Below are 15,729 nucleotides of genomic sequence, written 5' to 3' on the forward strand. Positions count from 1 at the left end.
CCCCATTTTACGGATGAGCAAATGGAGGATCAGAGATAATTTAATTTGGCAAAGCAGATGGAGAGAGGCAGAATAGTCCATTCTTTCTGTCTCCAAGCCTATGCACTTTCCTGTGTGCTAATACCCACCTCCGTGATCTCATCTAGGAGTAAAATAAAGGTCTCTTAGAGTAATCATTCATTCACACACCCTTTACTGAGTGCCCCCTGCTTTCCAGGTACTTAACTAGATGCTCTAAATAGAGAGATGAGTAAGACAGTTGGTGCTGACAACACCCGCCACCGTCCCTGGAACACATTGTCTAACAGAGGTCATCCTGGGTACGTTTCACCTTTCATTTTTCTTTCTTTTCACGTTGAAATCTTTTATTTTGCTAAAGTTTATGTATTTTGTAAAATGTATTTGCTAAAATAGAGTATAACAGTCCACATTCTCTGGTTTCTAAACATTTAACCGCTGATGACTTCCATAAGATGTTGTTCTTCATAGTTCAGATGCCTGATCTGAACAAATGTGACTCCATATTGGATCAGTTTATTTTACTTTAACCTTTGTATTCTATTGCTTTCGCTACAAGTTTAGAATGTTGCCTTACAGCCTGAAATATACAGGATAGCCCATTCTAAAGCCTCTGCCCTTTAAAGGTATAACACTTCTCCATTCATGTACAGATAAAGTTGCAGAACAGAGAAGAACATTTGTCTTGTTGGAGGAACATCATGTCTCTTGATTCACTGGCCTGTCACGCAGTGAGCAGTATGGGCTTGGACTCGGTAACAGTTTCATATCTCTTTACACCAACCCCGTGTTAGGAAGCATTATCCGCTCTTTACAGATGAAGGGAAGGGGGTTCAGAGAGGTGAGAGCCTGTCTAAGTTCTGTGAGCAGTGCCCACATATAACCTCAGGCCTGCCTGAATGGAGCGTCCATGCTTTCCCACACCACTTCCATTCACTATCTTGATAAATCAAGTTGCATGCCCGTAAGGAGATTAAATCTAGTAGGCGAGGAAACAATCTATACAAGTGATCATAACATAAGAAAGAATTAGTGCATTTATTCCCTTATTTCACGGCCACCTTCTCTGTTAATGAGGTAATCAGGGCTAAAGTCACAACCACTAAGCTAACATGTTAATTCACTGTTTAGTTGATGCATCATTTTCAACGTTGCGCATCTATTTGCTAGAATTAGCCCTCTACCTCCACTGCGATCATAACTGGCTATCAAGGAATGTGTATGACTTTGAATAAATGAGCTGAAAATTCCATATTTTTGCGCTTCGTGGTAGGGAGAAAAGATCAGGCCAATATTTTCACATAACAGATTTCCAAATCAGGCAAGAAGTAACACTTAGAATTCACCAGAGAAATATAAGCTGTACTTGTGAAGTTTTCTGTAGTCCTTTGCTGCTCTTGTTTCTTTAGCAAGCTCCTTAGATTGTGATCATGACAATCCCTTCTTATAGTCACAGATTTGAGATGAAAAGTTCTACAGACTCCAAAACCCTTACAGCGCATACACAGTCAAGCCAAATATCTGAAATTAATGTACAGGCAGAGTACCCGCAGTATACAATTGAACTGCTTTCCATCATGGGGATAGCAAACTATAAACAAATCATTAATGTCCTCCTGGCTACCTATGCAGACGTGTACCTGCCAGGTCAGCTTCTAAATGGATCGTTTCAAGCAGAGTCCATTTTATTTGATTGGGAAGGAGAGATATGCAATAGAACCAGAAGGTTAATGTGAGTTTAAAAGGAGCATAGGGTTATCTTGGCAATTAAAGGCTTTCCAGGAGGTTAATTACCCACACCCAGAGCTTACAACTCACAAAATGTGTCAGCAGTTACAAAAATTTGTGTACAGCAGAGAACTCTCTTCTGCGCTCTGAATGATATTATTTTACTCACTTTTTTTTGCAGGGCTGAGTTAAAGCAATATTCTGTCCATGATCCATTCAGAAAAAAGAAATGAATGCCATTCAAATGGTCACAGCAATGTTATATAGAAAAAAAAAAAAAACAATGTGGCTAGGAACTGTACAATTTAGAAAGTGGGAGAGAGACAGAAGAGGAGGAGAGACAGAAAGAGTAGGAGATAGAGGTTCAAGTGGTTTTTGAAAACCTTAGCAGGGTAGTTTACCAAATGAAAGAGCACCTGTGATGGGCAATCCTGGCATGTGGGCAGAGCTGGGGGGGCAAGTTAGTGTAATGCAGATGACCTGTAGGTTTTTAAATCTCTACCCTGGAAACTTCAGAAAACCCATATCTGCTTGTTAGCTAGAATCAGGATGGGATTTGTATTAGACCCTCATCCAAGTCACCGTCATCTTTCACCTGGGTCCCTCTCGAAGCACCCCCTCCCAGTCTTCCTACTACTGAAGCCTTGTCCCAGCCCGATTCTGCTCAGAAGAACGGCCAATGATCTCTCCCTCTGCAATCTTATCATGCCCCGACCCACCCTGCTTACTGGCTTTCCACTGCCCTTGGGAGAAAATTCAGAATCCTTACTACAGCCCTATTTGCTTTTTCCAACTTATTTCCTACCACCTCTACGGCTCTCTAACTTTATGCTCTTAATCACACTGGTCTGGGTTCTGTTTCTCCAACAGAACCTTGGCTTCATGTCACCAAATGTCACCTCCTTGAAGAGGCCCTCCTAACCGCTCCATTGAACGTTGCCTATCACCCCCTCATTTTCAAGCGCTATTATGGAACCTTCTTTGAGTGGTCTCAGAGACCCTGTGCCTGAAGTGATAGCATGTATTCATTGATCACGTGTCTCCCCACCCTTCCTGTTCATTCTGTATCCCTGGGACATAGCTCAGTCCTGGGGACACGGGCTGCGTCCAGTGGTCGCTGCCTGTGGCTCCTTCAGCCCTGCAGTTGCCTGGAGCTACTGTCTGTCTTGGAGTGTGGAGATGAAGCTGAATTTTTAGGAGAGTTCAGGTATTGTGACACCATATGATAATAAAACCACAACGATTCTAAGTACATTTTACCGAGCACCTGTGTTGTCCAAAGGACCAAAGTGTTGAGTGAGTATTCGTGTAAGTCTGTAAAGGATGTGAAACGGTTAAGGATTCTTTTGGGAAGTGTATTCAAATGCCTGGAACACACTTTTGCCTCTTTTCCCTAGAGTCACACTCTGCACCCACCCAAACACCCCCAGAACACCACCTTTCCAGGGACAAGGCAGTAAGTGATCTCAGGCAGATCCCCCAGCTAATGAGACACCCTCCCTTTTCCCTGCTGGGAGGTAATAGGTTCAACTACCTGAGAACATAGCCTCTCCAGGAGGCCTGGACACTGCTGCAAAGGAAAGAAGCCCATGAATATAACATAAGGCGTTTTTATTCTGGCAAACTGACTCTAATTCTGGACCAGGTATGTAGCCCATTAGGATGATTTTGAAAAAGAATTAAAATAATTATTTTTCGGCAGCCTGGAGTCTTTCATCTTTATGTGATGGTAGCAGTGTTTTAAAAGGCTTATCACAGGGCTGCATAATAATAATAATCCTTTATTATGTGTAATGCTTTAGGAGTTTTAAAAATACTTTGATATAAAATATCAGGTTTGATCCTAATAGAGATCCTTTGAGGTACATGGAGTAGCAATCATTTGCCACACTGAAGTCCAGGGCAACTAAACAGCTTGCAAGGCTCCAACCTAATCATGGCAGGGAAGCCCTAGGACCCAAGGCACTGATTCCAAGTCCAGTGTTCTTTAAATAAATCATTACTGGTGAACTGACTTAAAGGGGAAACTCAGAAGAGATTGGAGGTGTGTGTGAGTGTGTATAGGACCTGTGGATTCCAGTGAGTGGTTCTTGGGGCTGACAGATCATTCTAGCAGCATGGACACAATAAAACAAAGCTCTACCTTCTAAGCATTGTCATCCGTTCGGTATCAGACTGTCACACTTAAATCACAGCGTCACACATACTACCCAGGCTTCAAGCTTCCCAATAAAGATACTCGATATGTATGGAAAGAATGTTCCACAAGACTCCTTCATATCTATTTTCTCATCCCCGGTCTTTTTCCTCCAGAAATAATGCTCTTATAGTTTTTTATTGCTGTTGTTTCTGTCTTAATGAATTATAGGAGCACATTTTATGGTTTCAGAAACAGTCTTCTCGGGCAGTGAATCAACTGGCAGCTTTCTCTTTCTCAACCCTCTCCCGAGAAAAGAAATGAGGGGCCGAGCAGCGCACTTCTTCACAAAGGATGTACTTCACTTTAACTGCGGCACTCCGGCTCACTCTCTTTTTACCTCTGAGGCCATGATGGCTTACAGGGCTCTGCTCCTGAACTTTCTTTTCTAGTTATTGACAAAGGGGCACAAAGTCGATACATCTGCTCACTTTCAGGAAACGCAAAGTCCCCCCACCCTGCCATCTACTCTCTGCACACAGGAGTGCATTCAGAGGAATGCACCAGAAATCTCCAGCTTCAGAACCGACCAGCCCAAGAGAAACAGCCGCATTTCGCAACCCACTGTTCACACACATTCAAGTTCCAGTTCCCGTGGAAGGTTAAAGTAGTTCAGGAAAAGTCACTTTTAATGAATACCGGCTCCCTCTAGGCGCTTACCTCCAGAAAATGTTCTGCCTGCTGTTCTCGATCCAATTTCCTTGAAGTTGTTGTAATCAGACCTGTGTAGAAATGAGAATATTTGACTTTTAAATATCTGGGGCAAGCAGCTTACTGAGTGTGGGAAGCAAGTCCAGTTAAAGGAAAAGCAAAAGCAATGGGGAACAGTATAACTGGCCAGTCCTCAGTGACAGTCAGATGGTCTCAGAATTATTCTTCAAACAAAATAAAATTTACAAAGAAAACTTGAAAAATTTGTTTCTCGGTTCTGCTTACCAAAGATGAGGTATTTTCATCACTTTGGGGATATGAAACCTCACTAAAGAATCATTGTTTTTCTGATAATGAGGAATTTCAATGATTCATTTGCATATGACTGATATTCTACCATAGGAACCTTATTAAAGATTTTAAGAGTTCTTGAACAATTAAAAGGTTGTTGAAGCTGATTAGATTCAGGCTATAAAACAGAACTTTTCTCATTTAACGTTTTTCTGCTTATATAATCTTTTTGGTTATACTTGACAAAGAAGGTTATATCTGTAATAACTACTTGCACACATAATTATTTCAAATATAATATCTCATATACGGAAGATCTCATACTGTAGTTTTATCACTTTGTCTTATTTGTTTAAATCTTTACACAAAATAAGTTCCACATGGGAAATATCTCTCTATCTTTCCTATGAATGGCATTTCCCATAAATGAATCACCCCTTTGAGTATAAAGGCAAAGAAAAGGGAAGGAGAAGACAAAACCTTCAAGGACACCCAATTTGTCTTTTGCAAGTTTTGTTGTGATTATTGTCAAATGGCAATTAGGAAGTCAAATTTACATTCTATTTCTTGAATCTTCAGTGCCCCTGAAGATAAGAGACTATGGATTGGGCTGTTTTCATGGCATATGCTGATTGACGTAACAGAGAAATCACATGAAAAGCTCACTCCCAATGCTGGTGAGGTACATGAAATATAGAAAAGGTATTTAATCAAAATCTGCTGAGGTCCTCACATTTTTGTTTTCAGGTAGTAGGTGGGAGTAAGACTACCAGAGGTTAGACGGCTCCACATGGCCTTCAAAATAAAATCCCACTGCAGGTAGCATGACTGTTTACAAGCTGACCCTGAGACAGGAGGGAAGGGCGCAGGGCACAACCTTTAAAAGAATGACATAGCCGTGGAGGATATAACAAAACTGGTTAGAACCAATTAGGCCCCAGATGGCAGAAGATTAGACTTCCAGTAGACCTTGAGCCTCATTATATGCTCATTGTAATACATTAGTATTAGCTAAATGACACACCCACAGGCACCATGGCAGTTCCGAGGCTAACCTTAAAAGGCCAAACAGTGAGTGGTGCCCAGTTCCTGGAAATCCCCGTCCCTTCCCCGTAAGAGCTGGAATAATCCTCCCACTTGTTAGCCTATGAAATTACTCAGCCTGTAAAAACTAACCACCCCATATTTCGGGCCACTCTCGCCCTTTGAAATGTACCGCATTCTGTCTATGGAATGTGTATCTCCCTAAATACACCTTCTTTCCCACTTAGTTCTTGGGGCAGAGCCCCCTTGCCGGCCCACTTGTATCCCTCAAAAGCATCCTATATTAATAAATCTACTTCTTACCTATCACTTCGCCTCTCGCTGAATTCCTTCTGTGCAGAGACATAAACAGCCTGAGCTTTAGTACGTCCTGACCCCAGATGAGTGATTTTAACCAAAAGACAGTGGGTTTGAGTCCCAGCCCATGGGTTCAAGTCCCAATCTGAGTTTTGGCTGGGTTCGAATCCCATCTGAGGTGCAATTGGGTTCCAGCACCAATCTGATGTGTGTGGTTTCAAGCCCACTCCTCTCCACTCTCATCTGTCCACACTCCCCATGGGAGGGAAACCCATGTTCCCATTGCATAAATGATCTGCCTTTCCATGAATGCTTTCTGGAATGGGCCCCACCCATCCACAGATTTTTCAAATTTAGCTTCATCCACAGATTTTTCAAATTTAGCTCAGGTGTTAGCTCAGGGGTTGGAGAGGTGACCCTCTCTCCCAGGGTTAAGGGTCCACCTGATACATACTAACAGAATGGGTATACTCCACCACAGTATCGTTCTTGGCCTTTTACTGAAATCCTTCGCTCATACGTCTGTATTTTCCTGCTAGACAGGTTGACAGAGTGACTTCATGGGAAAGACCTGCCTTCCGATTCAGAAGCCCTGTGGTCCACCTAAGCCCCTGGCTTAAAACAAAACAGGAAATTCATTAAGGATCAGTTGACAAAAGTGGCTGTAGAAAAGATGGATTATTCATATTCTAATCTTCAGTTTTGCTACAGACAGACTTAGAAAGTGTCTGTTTAGGAGGGTATTATTCTGTGTGTGGGGAGAGTATCTGTGGATGGGGAGGGAGTGTGTGCCTTTAGTATTCATTTAAACCATTTCCTAAATTCCTCTGTGTGAATGGCACAGTGCTAGGCACCTCTGAACTATTGTCAGAGATGACAGAGAGAAGACCGTTCTCAAGAGTTTCAAGGGAGAGAAGCAGTAACTTCCCTTCCCTAGCTGCCCATCAGAACCTCCTGGGAAATTCAGAAAAACAGAGATCCTGTGCCCCACTCCATCCCTCATTTACTGTGTCTAAATCTCCCGGGATGATGCCTTGAGATGGTCCTCTGATTCTAAGAGGAGGCCTTCTGCAATTCCACTATCCTTTGTTGAATCTCGCTGTGACTTTTTATTGGCATGAATTTTTCTGCCCATCCAAGAATGAAATACACCTGAGAAGCTTTAGCATCTGGATCAGACCTTGGGCTCAGTGTGTGTGTGTGTGTGTGTGTGTGTGTGTGTGTGTGTGTGTGTGTTTGTGTGTGTGTGTGTGTGTGTGTGTGTTGGGGGGGCGGGCGAGGGGGGGATGGAGATGTGTGAATGCACTGGTGGGTGAGGTGATAAAGGAGGAATAAAGAGGAGCCGGCCCTCTGAGTCATATTGACTAAGGGTCAGCTTGGTCACACCAGGGAGCATCTAAAGCACAAATGTGATGCCTTCATTTTCAGGCCATGCTTTCCCACAAGATCATATGTCACGGTGGCTCTTTCCAAGTGAGATGTAAGTGTGTTCTCGAAAGGGGGTGGGAGGCTTTCACAGACCTCTCCACCTCTTCGGGGGCATCCTCTGTTAGAGGTCACAATGGGAATGAGAAATACTTGTTATATGGAGGCTATAAACGGGTGAAAGGGCTGTCAGCCTCTGCTCTTGTTCGCCTGCTGCTTTTCCAGGAACAAAAGACCAGGAGCCCTTTTGCCCTCTGTCTGCACTCCCCACCCCCCACCCCCCCCCCGTAGGATCTCGTGTCATTTCAGGTCGTCCTTGCCCAGGTCACGCAGCCACAGCCCATTGTGGTATGACGGTGCTCGGGAAGGAGGTCAGCCTCCTCTCCCGATTATCCTGAGGGTAAATCTTTAGGAAAGCCACTTCTTTTCACAATGCCCATGCATAAGTGGGAGAGCAGTGTGTCTCCCTTCCATCTGCCTACCTCCCCCAGGATGTGCTTTTCACCTATTTATCAGCCAACAGAGAAGAAGACAGGCTTCCTGAAAAGTCTGAAGCAACATACACAACAGTGAACCTGGAGCTGTGAGAAAGCCAAGGAATTTCTGTTTGTGGAGGAAAGGCAAGGAAACCTCTGCAGGTCTCAGTTCTCTGGGTTTCTATAACCTTTATTTTCACAGATCTAAAGTAAAAGGCAGGGGAAAAAATCTAAGTCAAAAGTGAAAATCAGTAGGAAATGGGACAAGTTGGGGCAAGGGACAGAGAGTGACTTCTAAGGGGTACAAGGTTTCTTCTGGGGCTGATGAAAATGCTCTAAAATTACAGATTATGGTGATGGATGCATAGTTCCACAAGTATTCTGAAAACCATTGAATTGTATGCTTTAAACAGGTGATTGTTATTGTATGTAAATTATGTATCAGTAAAGCCATTTAAAAATCAGTAGGAGATCACAAACGCTGCCTTTTAGATTTGAACACGTCTTTCATGTTTGGAGGAGACAGATCTCTTTTTTTTTTTAATTCAACCTGCTTTTTTAAAATTTATTTATTTGTTTAAAATTTTTGGCTGCGTTGGGTCTTTGTTGCTGCGCGCAGGCTTTCTCTAGTTGCGGCGAGCAGGGTCTACCCTTCGTTGCGGTGTGCGGGCTTCTTTCTCATTGCGGTGGCTTCTCTTGTTGCGGAGCACGGGCTCTAGGTACCCGGGCTTCAGTTGTTGTGGCACGTGGGCTCAGTAGTTGTGGCTCACAGGCTTTAGAGCGCAGGCTCAGTAGTTACGGTGCACGGGCTTGGTTGCTCTGCGGCATGTGGGATCTTCCCAGACCAGGGCTCGAACCCGTGTTCCCTGCATTGGCAGGCGGATTCTTAACCACTGCGCCACCAGGGAAGTCCCTGGAGGAGACAGATCTTTAAAAATACTTAAACGGTTGAATGACTAAGTGAAATAAGTCGGGCAAAGAAAGACAAACACTGTACGATATCTCTTACATGTGGAATCTAAAAAATACAACAAAATAGTGAATATAACAAAAAAGAAGCAGACTCTTAGATATAGAGAACAAACTAGTGGTTACCAGTGGGGAGAGGGGAGGAGGAAGGGGCAAAATAGGAGCAGGGGATTAAGAGGTACAAACTATTAGGTAAAAAATAAACTACAAGGATATATTATACAACACGGGGAATATAGCCAATATTTTATAATAACTATAACTGGAGCATAACCTTTAAAAATTGAGAATCACTATATTGTACGCCTGTTACTTATATAATATTGAACATCAACTACACTTCAAATAAAAAATAAATTAGGGCTTCCCTGGTGGCACAGTGGTTGAGAATCTGCCTGCCAATGCAGGGGACATGGGTTCGAGCCCTGGTATGGGAAGATCCCACATGCTGCAGAGCAACTGGGCCCGTGAGCCACAACTACTGAGCCTGCGCATCCGGAGCCTGTGCTCCGCAACAAGAGAGGCCACGATAGTGAGAGGCCCGCGCGCCGCGATGAGGAGTGGCCCCCGCTTGCCACAACTAGAGAAAGCCCTCGCACAGAAACGAAGACCCAACACAGCCATAAATAAATAAAATAAATAAATTTAAAAAATAAATTAAAAAATACTTAAATGATTGAATGAATGAATGAATGAATGAGTTAGTTTAGGAATCTGGTAGTAAGAGGGGCTGGAATGAATAGAGCCATCAGGTTTGTCCCTGGGGAATCTAGAACATAAACATAACGAAAAGTACATTTTGGGTTAAAGTCACAACTGGTAGTTATTTGCACTGAAAATAAACCTTGTTGTCAGGACAGGGCCAGCTAAACTAAGAAGGGGCAAAAGCTTTCTTCCTTCTAAAGTTGTATCCTTAGGATGAGCTATAGAGCTTCAGCTGCACAGTGTGTTTTACAGTCAGACAGGAATGAAGTGAGCCATCCCTCCCAGTCCAGAGGAATTAGTCAAAATTGCCAAAGCTGCATCTTCCTTTCTAAACAACTTTGTTGTAGCTGAATGCAGTTGGGTCTTAGAACAGGGCAGAGACCGTAACAGAGCAATCTCCCTCTTCAACTGCTCTGATTCATCACTGTGGAAGGCACCCTCATCCTGTAATCTCTGCAAGACAGAGGCGTATACGTCACACATGTAACTGTAGACCCATTGGGCACAGTAAATTGGGGACTGACATGATGAAATTGAATTTCAAAGATAAATCATAGGCAAGCTTTTGAATGTGGTTTGGAGATATAAACAAACACATCATTTGATATAATTACATATGCAAACCTCCAATTTAGGAGGGGAATTACGCCAGTCCTAAGTGAACGATACTCAGTGAAGAGGAGGGGAGAGCATATGGCTGGAACCGTGCAATTACTTTAAAAAGGACTGTTTTTGATTTTTTTTGTTGTGGAAATGGGGGAATCTAACGACCTTTCTGATAAACAGTCTGAGCATGAAAATATGGCTGCCTTTTCAAAAAAGAACTCAAAATGTTCTATGTAGTTATGGTCAGAGAAGTGATACTTGTAAGGATGACATCTTTCCCCTGCCTTTCCGGCCTGTGGGTGTCCTGGGTCTCAGCTCGGTAATCTATTGCCATGACATTGACATTTCCTTTAAGTACTGCTTGAAGCAGTGTAGGTCTTAGCTGTTTCAGCATAATTTTCCAGGATTGTTGGAAACTGAGTTTGGTATTACAAATACAAATGGAGTATCAGCCCTGTGAGCTACAATTAGTGCTTACTCTCTGTCTTTTTTCATATTCAATTTTGTCTGCTTACCATTTCTCCATGCCTACCCTGGCTATCTGGTAAACCCTCTCACCATCCTTCCAGATAGTTCAAATGTCACCCTCTCTGCAAAGCCTTCTCTGACCTTACCTTCACTAGCATGTGGCAAGTAACTCATCTATTGTTTGGATCTCTTTCTAGACCACAGTTTCAGGAAGGTTTTGGGTGGTTCACCAGTTGAGCTCAGGAACCTCAATCAGTGCCTATTATGTTTGTTGAATACAAGAATATTACTAGTACAGCACCCAATATTTGGCTCTAATTATTTGTTAAAGAGTCAATGTTCCCTAACAGGATATAAGTAAAGGTAGTTAATAGATCTTATTCATCTCATGTCCCTGGCATTTAATATAGAAGCTGGTACATTGAGGGTATCAAGCAAAACTTGTTTGAATGAGGGTGACATGGATGCAGTCTCCCAGAACTCTCAATATTGTTTTGTTTTTTTCTTTTTTTTATAATAAATGTATTTATTTATTTATTTTTGGCTGTGTTGGGTCTTCGTTGCGGTGCACGGGCTTCTCATTGCGGTGGCTTCTCCTGTTGCAGAGCACGGGCTCTAGGCATGTGGGCTCCAGTAGTTGTAGCACGTGGGCTCAGTAGTTGTGGCTCCCAGGCTCTAGAGCGCAGGCTCAGTAGTTGTGGTGCACAGGCTTAGTTGCTCCAAGGCATGTGGGATCATCCCAGACCAGGGCTTGAACCCATGTTCCCTGCATTGGCAGGTAGATTCTTTTTTTTTTTTTTTAACATCTTTATTTGAGTATAATTGCTTTACAATGTTGTGTTAGTTTCTGCTGTATAACAAAGTGAATCAGCTATATGTATACATATATCCCCATATCCCCTCCCTCTTGCGTTTCCCTCCCACCCTCCCTATCCCACCCCACTAGGTGGTCACAAAGGACCTAGCTGATCTCCCTGTGTTATGCAGGTGCTGCCCACTAGCTATCTATTTTACATTTGGTAGTGTATATATGTCAATGCTACTCTCTCACTTCGTCCCAGCTTACACTTCCCCCTCCCCATGTCCTCAAGTCCATTCTCTACGTCCACATCTTTATTCCTGTCCTGCTCCTAGGTTCATCAAAACCATCTTTTTTTTTTTTTTATATTCCATATATATGTGTTAGCATACAGTATTTGTTTTTCTCTTTCTGACATACTTCACTCTGTGTGACAGACTCTAGGTCCATCCACCTCACAACAAATAGTTCAATTTTGTTTCTTTTTATGGCTGAGTAATATTCCATTGTATATATGTGCCACATCTTCTTTATCCATTCATCTGTCGATGGACACTTAGGTTGCTTCTATGTCCCGGCTATTGTAAATAGTGCTGCAATGAACACTGTGGTACATGTCTCTCTTTGCATTATGGTTTTCTCAGGGTATATGCCCAGTAGTGGGATTGCTGGGTCATATGGTAGTTCTATTTTTAGTTTTTTAAGGAACCTCCATACTGTTCTCCATAGTGGCTGTATCAATTTACATTCCCACCAACAGTGCAAGAGGGTTCCCTTTTCTCCACACCCTCTCCAGCATTTATTGTTTGAGATATTTTGATGTTGGCCATTCTGACCGGTGTGAGATGATACCTCATGGTAATTTTGATTTGCACTCCTCTAGTGATTAGTGATGTTGAGCATCCTTTCATGTGTTTGTTGGCAATCTGTATATCTTCTTTGGAGAAATGTCTACTTAGGTCTTCTGCCCATTTTTGGATTGGGTTGTTTTTTTTTTGATATTGAGCTGCATGAGCTGCTTGTATATTTTGGAGACTAATCCTCTGTCAGTTGCTTCATTTGCAAATATTTTCTCCCATTCTGAAGTTGTCTTTTCATCTTGTTTATGGTTTCCTTTGCTGTGCAAAAGCTTTTAAGTTTCCTTAGGTCCCATTTGTTTATTTTTGTTTTTATCTCCTTTGCTCTAGGAGGTGTGTCAAAAAGGATCTTGCTGTGATTTATGTCATGGAGTGTTCTGCCTATGTCTTCCTCTAAGAGTTTTATAGTGTCTGGCCTTACATTTAGGTCTTTAATCCATTTTGAGTTTATTTTTGTGTATGGTGTTAGGGAGTGTTCTAATTTCATACTTTTACCTGTAGCTGTCCAGTTTTCCCAGCACCACTTATTAAAGAGGCTGTCTTTTCTCCATTGTATATTCTTGCCTCCTTTATCAAAGATAAGGTGACCATATGTGCGTGGGTTTATCTCTGGGCTTTCTATCCTGTTCCATTTATCTATATTTCTGTTTTTGTGCCAGTACCATACTGTCTTGATTACTGTAGCTTTGTAGTATAGTCTGAAGTCAGGGAGCCTGATTCCTCCAGCTCCGTTTTTCTTTCTCAAGATTGCTTTGGCTATTCGGGGTCTTCTGTGTTTCCATACAAATTGTGAAATTTTTTGTTCTACTTCTTTGAAAAATGCCATTGGTAGTTTGATAGGGATTGCACTGAATCTGAAGATTGCTTTTGGTATTATAGTCATTTTCACAGTGTTGATTCTTCCAGTCCAAAAACATGGTATATCTCTCCATCTGTTTGTATCATCTTTAATTTCTTTCATCAGTGTCTTATAGTTTTCTGCATACAGGTATTTTGTTTCCTTAGGCAGGTTTGTTGCAATGGTAAATGGGAGTGTTCCCTTAATTTCTGTTTCAGATTTTTTATCATTATTGTATCGAATGCAAGAGATTTCTGTGCATTAATTTTGTATCAGCAGGTGGATTCTTAAACACTGTGCCACCAGGGAAGTCCAATATTGTTTTATACAGAATGGCCACAATAGCCCCAAAGCATGGGAGTTAAAGTTATCTGAATGCTTTCATCCATTTTTTGAATAATTTTAATGTTTTCCCTATTTTTGGACAACCTCTTCTGTGCTGATAGTTGGAGATCATTAGAACAGTTCCTGATAGTCTTTTTTTATTTTTTAATTTTTCAGTGGCTAGTTAAAGATTTTAATCTTTAATGCTAGATACAGGGGCTATTTGTCCATTTTATGGTTCTCCAACATTCTGGTTTCTATCTAATTTATGGGGAAAGGTGGGCAAAAAATAATACAGTAGTATCCAACATTTATTGAGTACTATGTGCCAAACACTATACTAAACAGTTTGCATATGTGACCTCATTTAATCTCACAAGAGTTCAGAGACATAGCAACTATTTTGACTCTGTTCAGAGTAGGAAAGTGAGGGAAATAACTTGCTCAAGGTCAGCTATGACTGAGTCATGATTCAAACTCAGGGATTCTAACTCTGAAACTTCTCCACTGTGTTCCTAGCAGACAAGGATACAGAGCCATGGCAAAGCCACCTGTGTAGGAGCCAGGAGACCTGCGTCCCAGCTTCACCTTGGTCAGTAACTGCTTATGAGATTTGAGCCATCACATCTTTTTTTTTCCTAGACCTGTTTCCTCATCTAGGAATGTCCTGCAGTCTCTTTTCAGTGTGAAGAGTCTCTGGTAATATAGAAACATTAAAAGGCGATCATTCTTCTTCTTCCTTTCCTGCTCCCTCACTGGACCCCGCTTTCTGTTATGGACCTGAGTTCAGCTGTGCAGGACATGGGTGGGTCACCCAGGCAGGAACAAGAGGGGCTGTGTTCTGGTTTTTATTTATCCACAAAATCAACACTTAAGCACTCATATCCATATTTCTAAAAGGAGCAAAATAAAAACATCAGTTAACTATGAATGTATGTTTTTAAGTAGGAAAAAAAAAAACCCACTGTAGTTATTCTCATGCTTATTGTCTCTTCCACAAGATTCTAACTTCTAGAAATGTAACAGAGAAGAACAAACGTGACTCCATATTGGATCTATTCCTTTAGCTCTAGGGCTCTGCATCTGGGTAAAAGAATGTTGCCTATAACTGGAAATATACATGATAGCCCATTCTCAAGGCTCTGACCTTTAAAGGCATAACACTTTTCCATTCATATAGAGATTAAAAAGTTGCAGAAAAGAAAATAACAATTGTCTCGTTGGAGGTTTATAGGAATATTGTGACTAGATGTGGACAGCTGCAAAAACAAAGGATTCCTGCACCAAGTAGTTTGCAACAACCAGCCACACCCCTTCCCCTTTTAGAATAAAAGAAGCCTGATCAGGTAAGTTCGTTCTTTGGGACACTAGTCCACCATCTTTTTGGTCTGCTGAGTATCCAAATAAAGTTGCTATTCCTTGCCCCAACAATTCGTCTCTCAATTTATTGGCCTATCATGTGGCAAGCAGTAAGAGCTTGGACTCTGTAAGAGAAAGTCTTTTTCTACCTCTCATTTCAGCCTATTAGGAAGGCTTAAAATATTCCCTATAGTAGTTACACATGGACATCAGACTGTGCACTGAATTAATTCAAAGAGAACGAAATGGACACAGTACATGCAAGTTTCAGGTTGTAGAAAAAAATTAAAGTTGAGATGAAGACACTTATCAGGTTTGCCTAAAAAAAGACTAAATAATGTTTGTTTGGACTACATGATGTTTGTTTCAAAAGAAAAACCAGAAAGCAAAAACATATACATATGAGGGGGGTTAAAAAAAGGATTCTGGGAACTGGTCCCATCAGGCATTCTTCTTAAGTAAGGGCTGTTTCATCAGATGTAAAGATTTGGAGTTGCTCAATTGGGCACACAGTGCTGCTATTAAATTTCCTTCAGAAAATCTGGGGACTTCCTTGGTGGTCCAGTGGTAAAGAATCCGCCTTCCAACGTAGAGGATGCAGGTTCGATCCCTGGTCAGGGAACTAAGATCCCACATGAAGCGGGACAACTAAGCCCTCACGCCACAACTACTGAGCT

At 41.9% G+C, this 15,729-nt stretch overlaps 1 protein-coding gene across 2 annotated transcripts in view; it reads right to left on the reverse strand.

The window, feature by feature from the left end:
• Positions 1–15,729, reverse strand: part of FAT3 (FAT atypical cadherin 3) — a 559,291-nt gene that overhangs the window by 206,078 nt on the left and 337,484 nt on the right. For both annotated transcript variants that reach the window (XM_068555275.1, XM_068555274.1), the window contains exon 3: positions 4,604–4,665. In XM_068555275.1, coding sequence (XP_068411376.1) covers positions 4,604–4,665 — 62 coding nt within the window. The remainder of the gene's footprint in view (positions 1–4,603; positions 4,666–15,729) is intronic.

This window comes from Eschrichtius robustus, chromosome 11, assembly GCF_028021215.1.
Source record: "Eschrichtius robustus isolate mEscRob2 chromosome 11, mEscRob2.pri, whole genome shotgun sequence".
In the NCBI taxonomy this organism is placed as follows: domain Eukaryota; kingdom Metazoa; phylum Chordata; class Mammalia; order Artiodactyla; family Eschrichtiidae; genus Eschrichtius; species Eschrichtius robustus.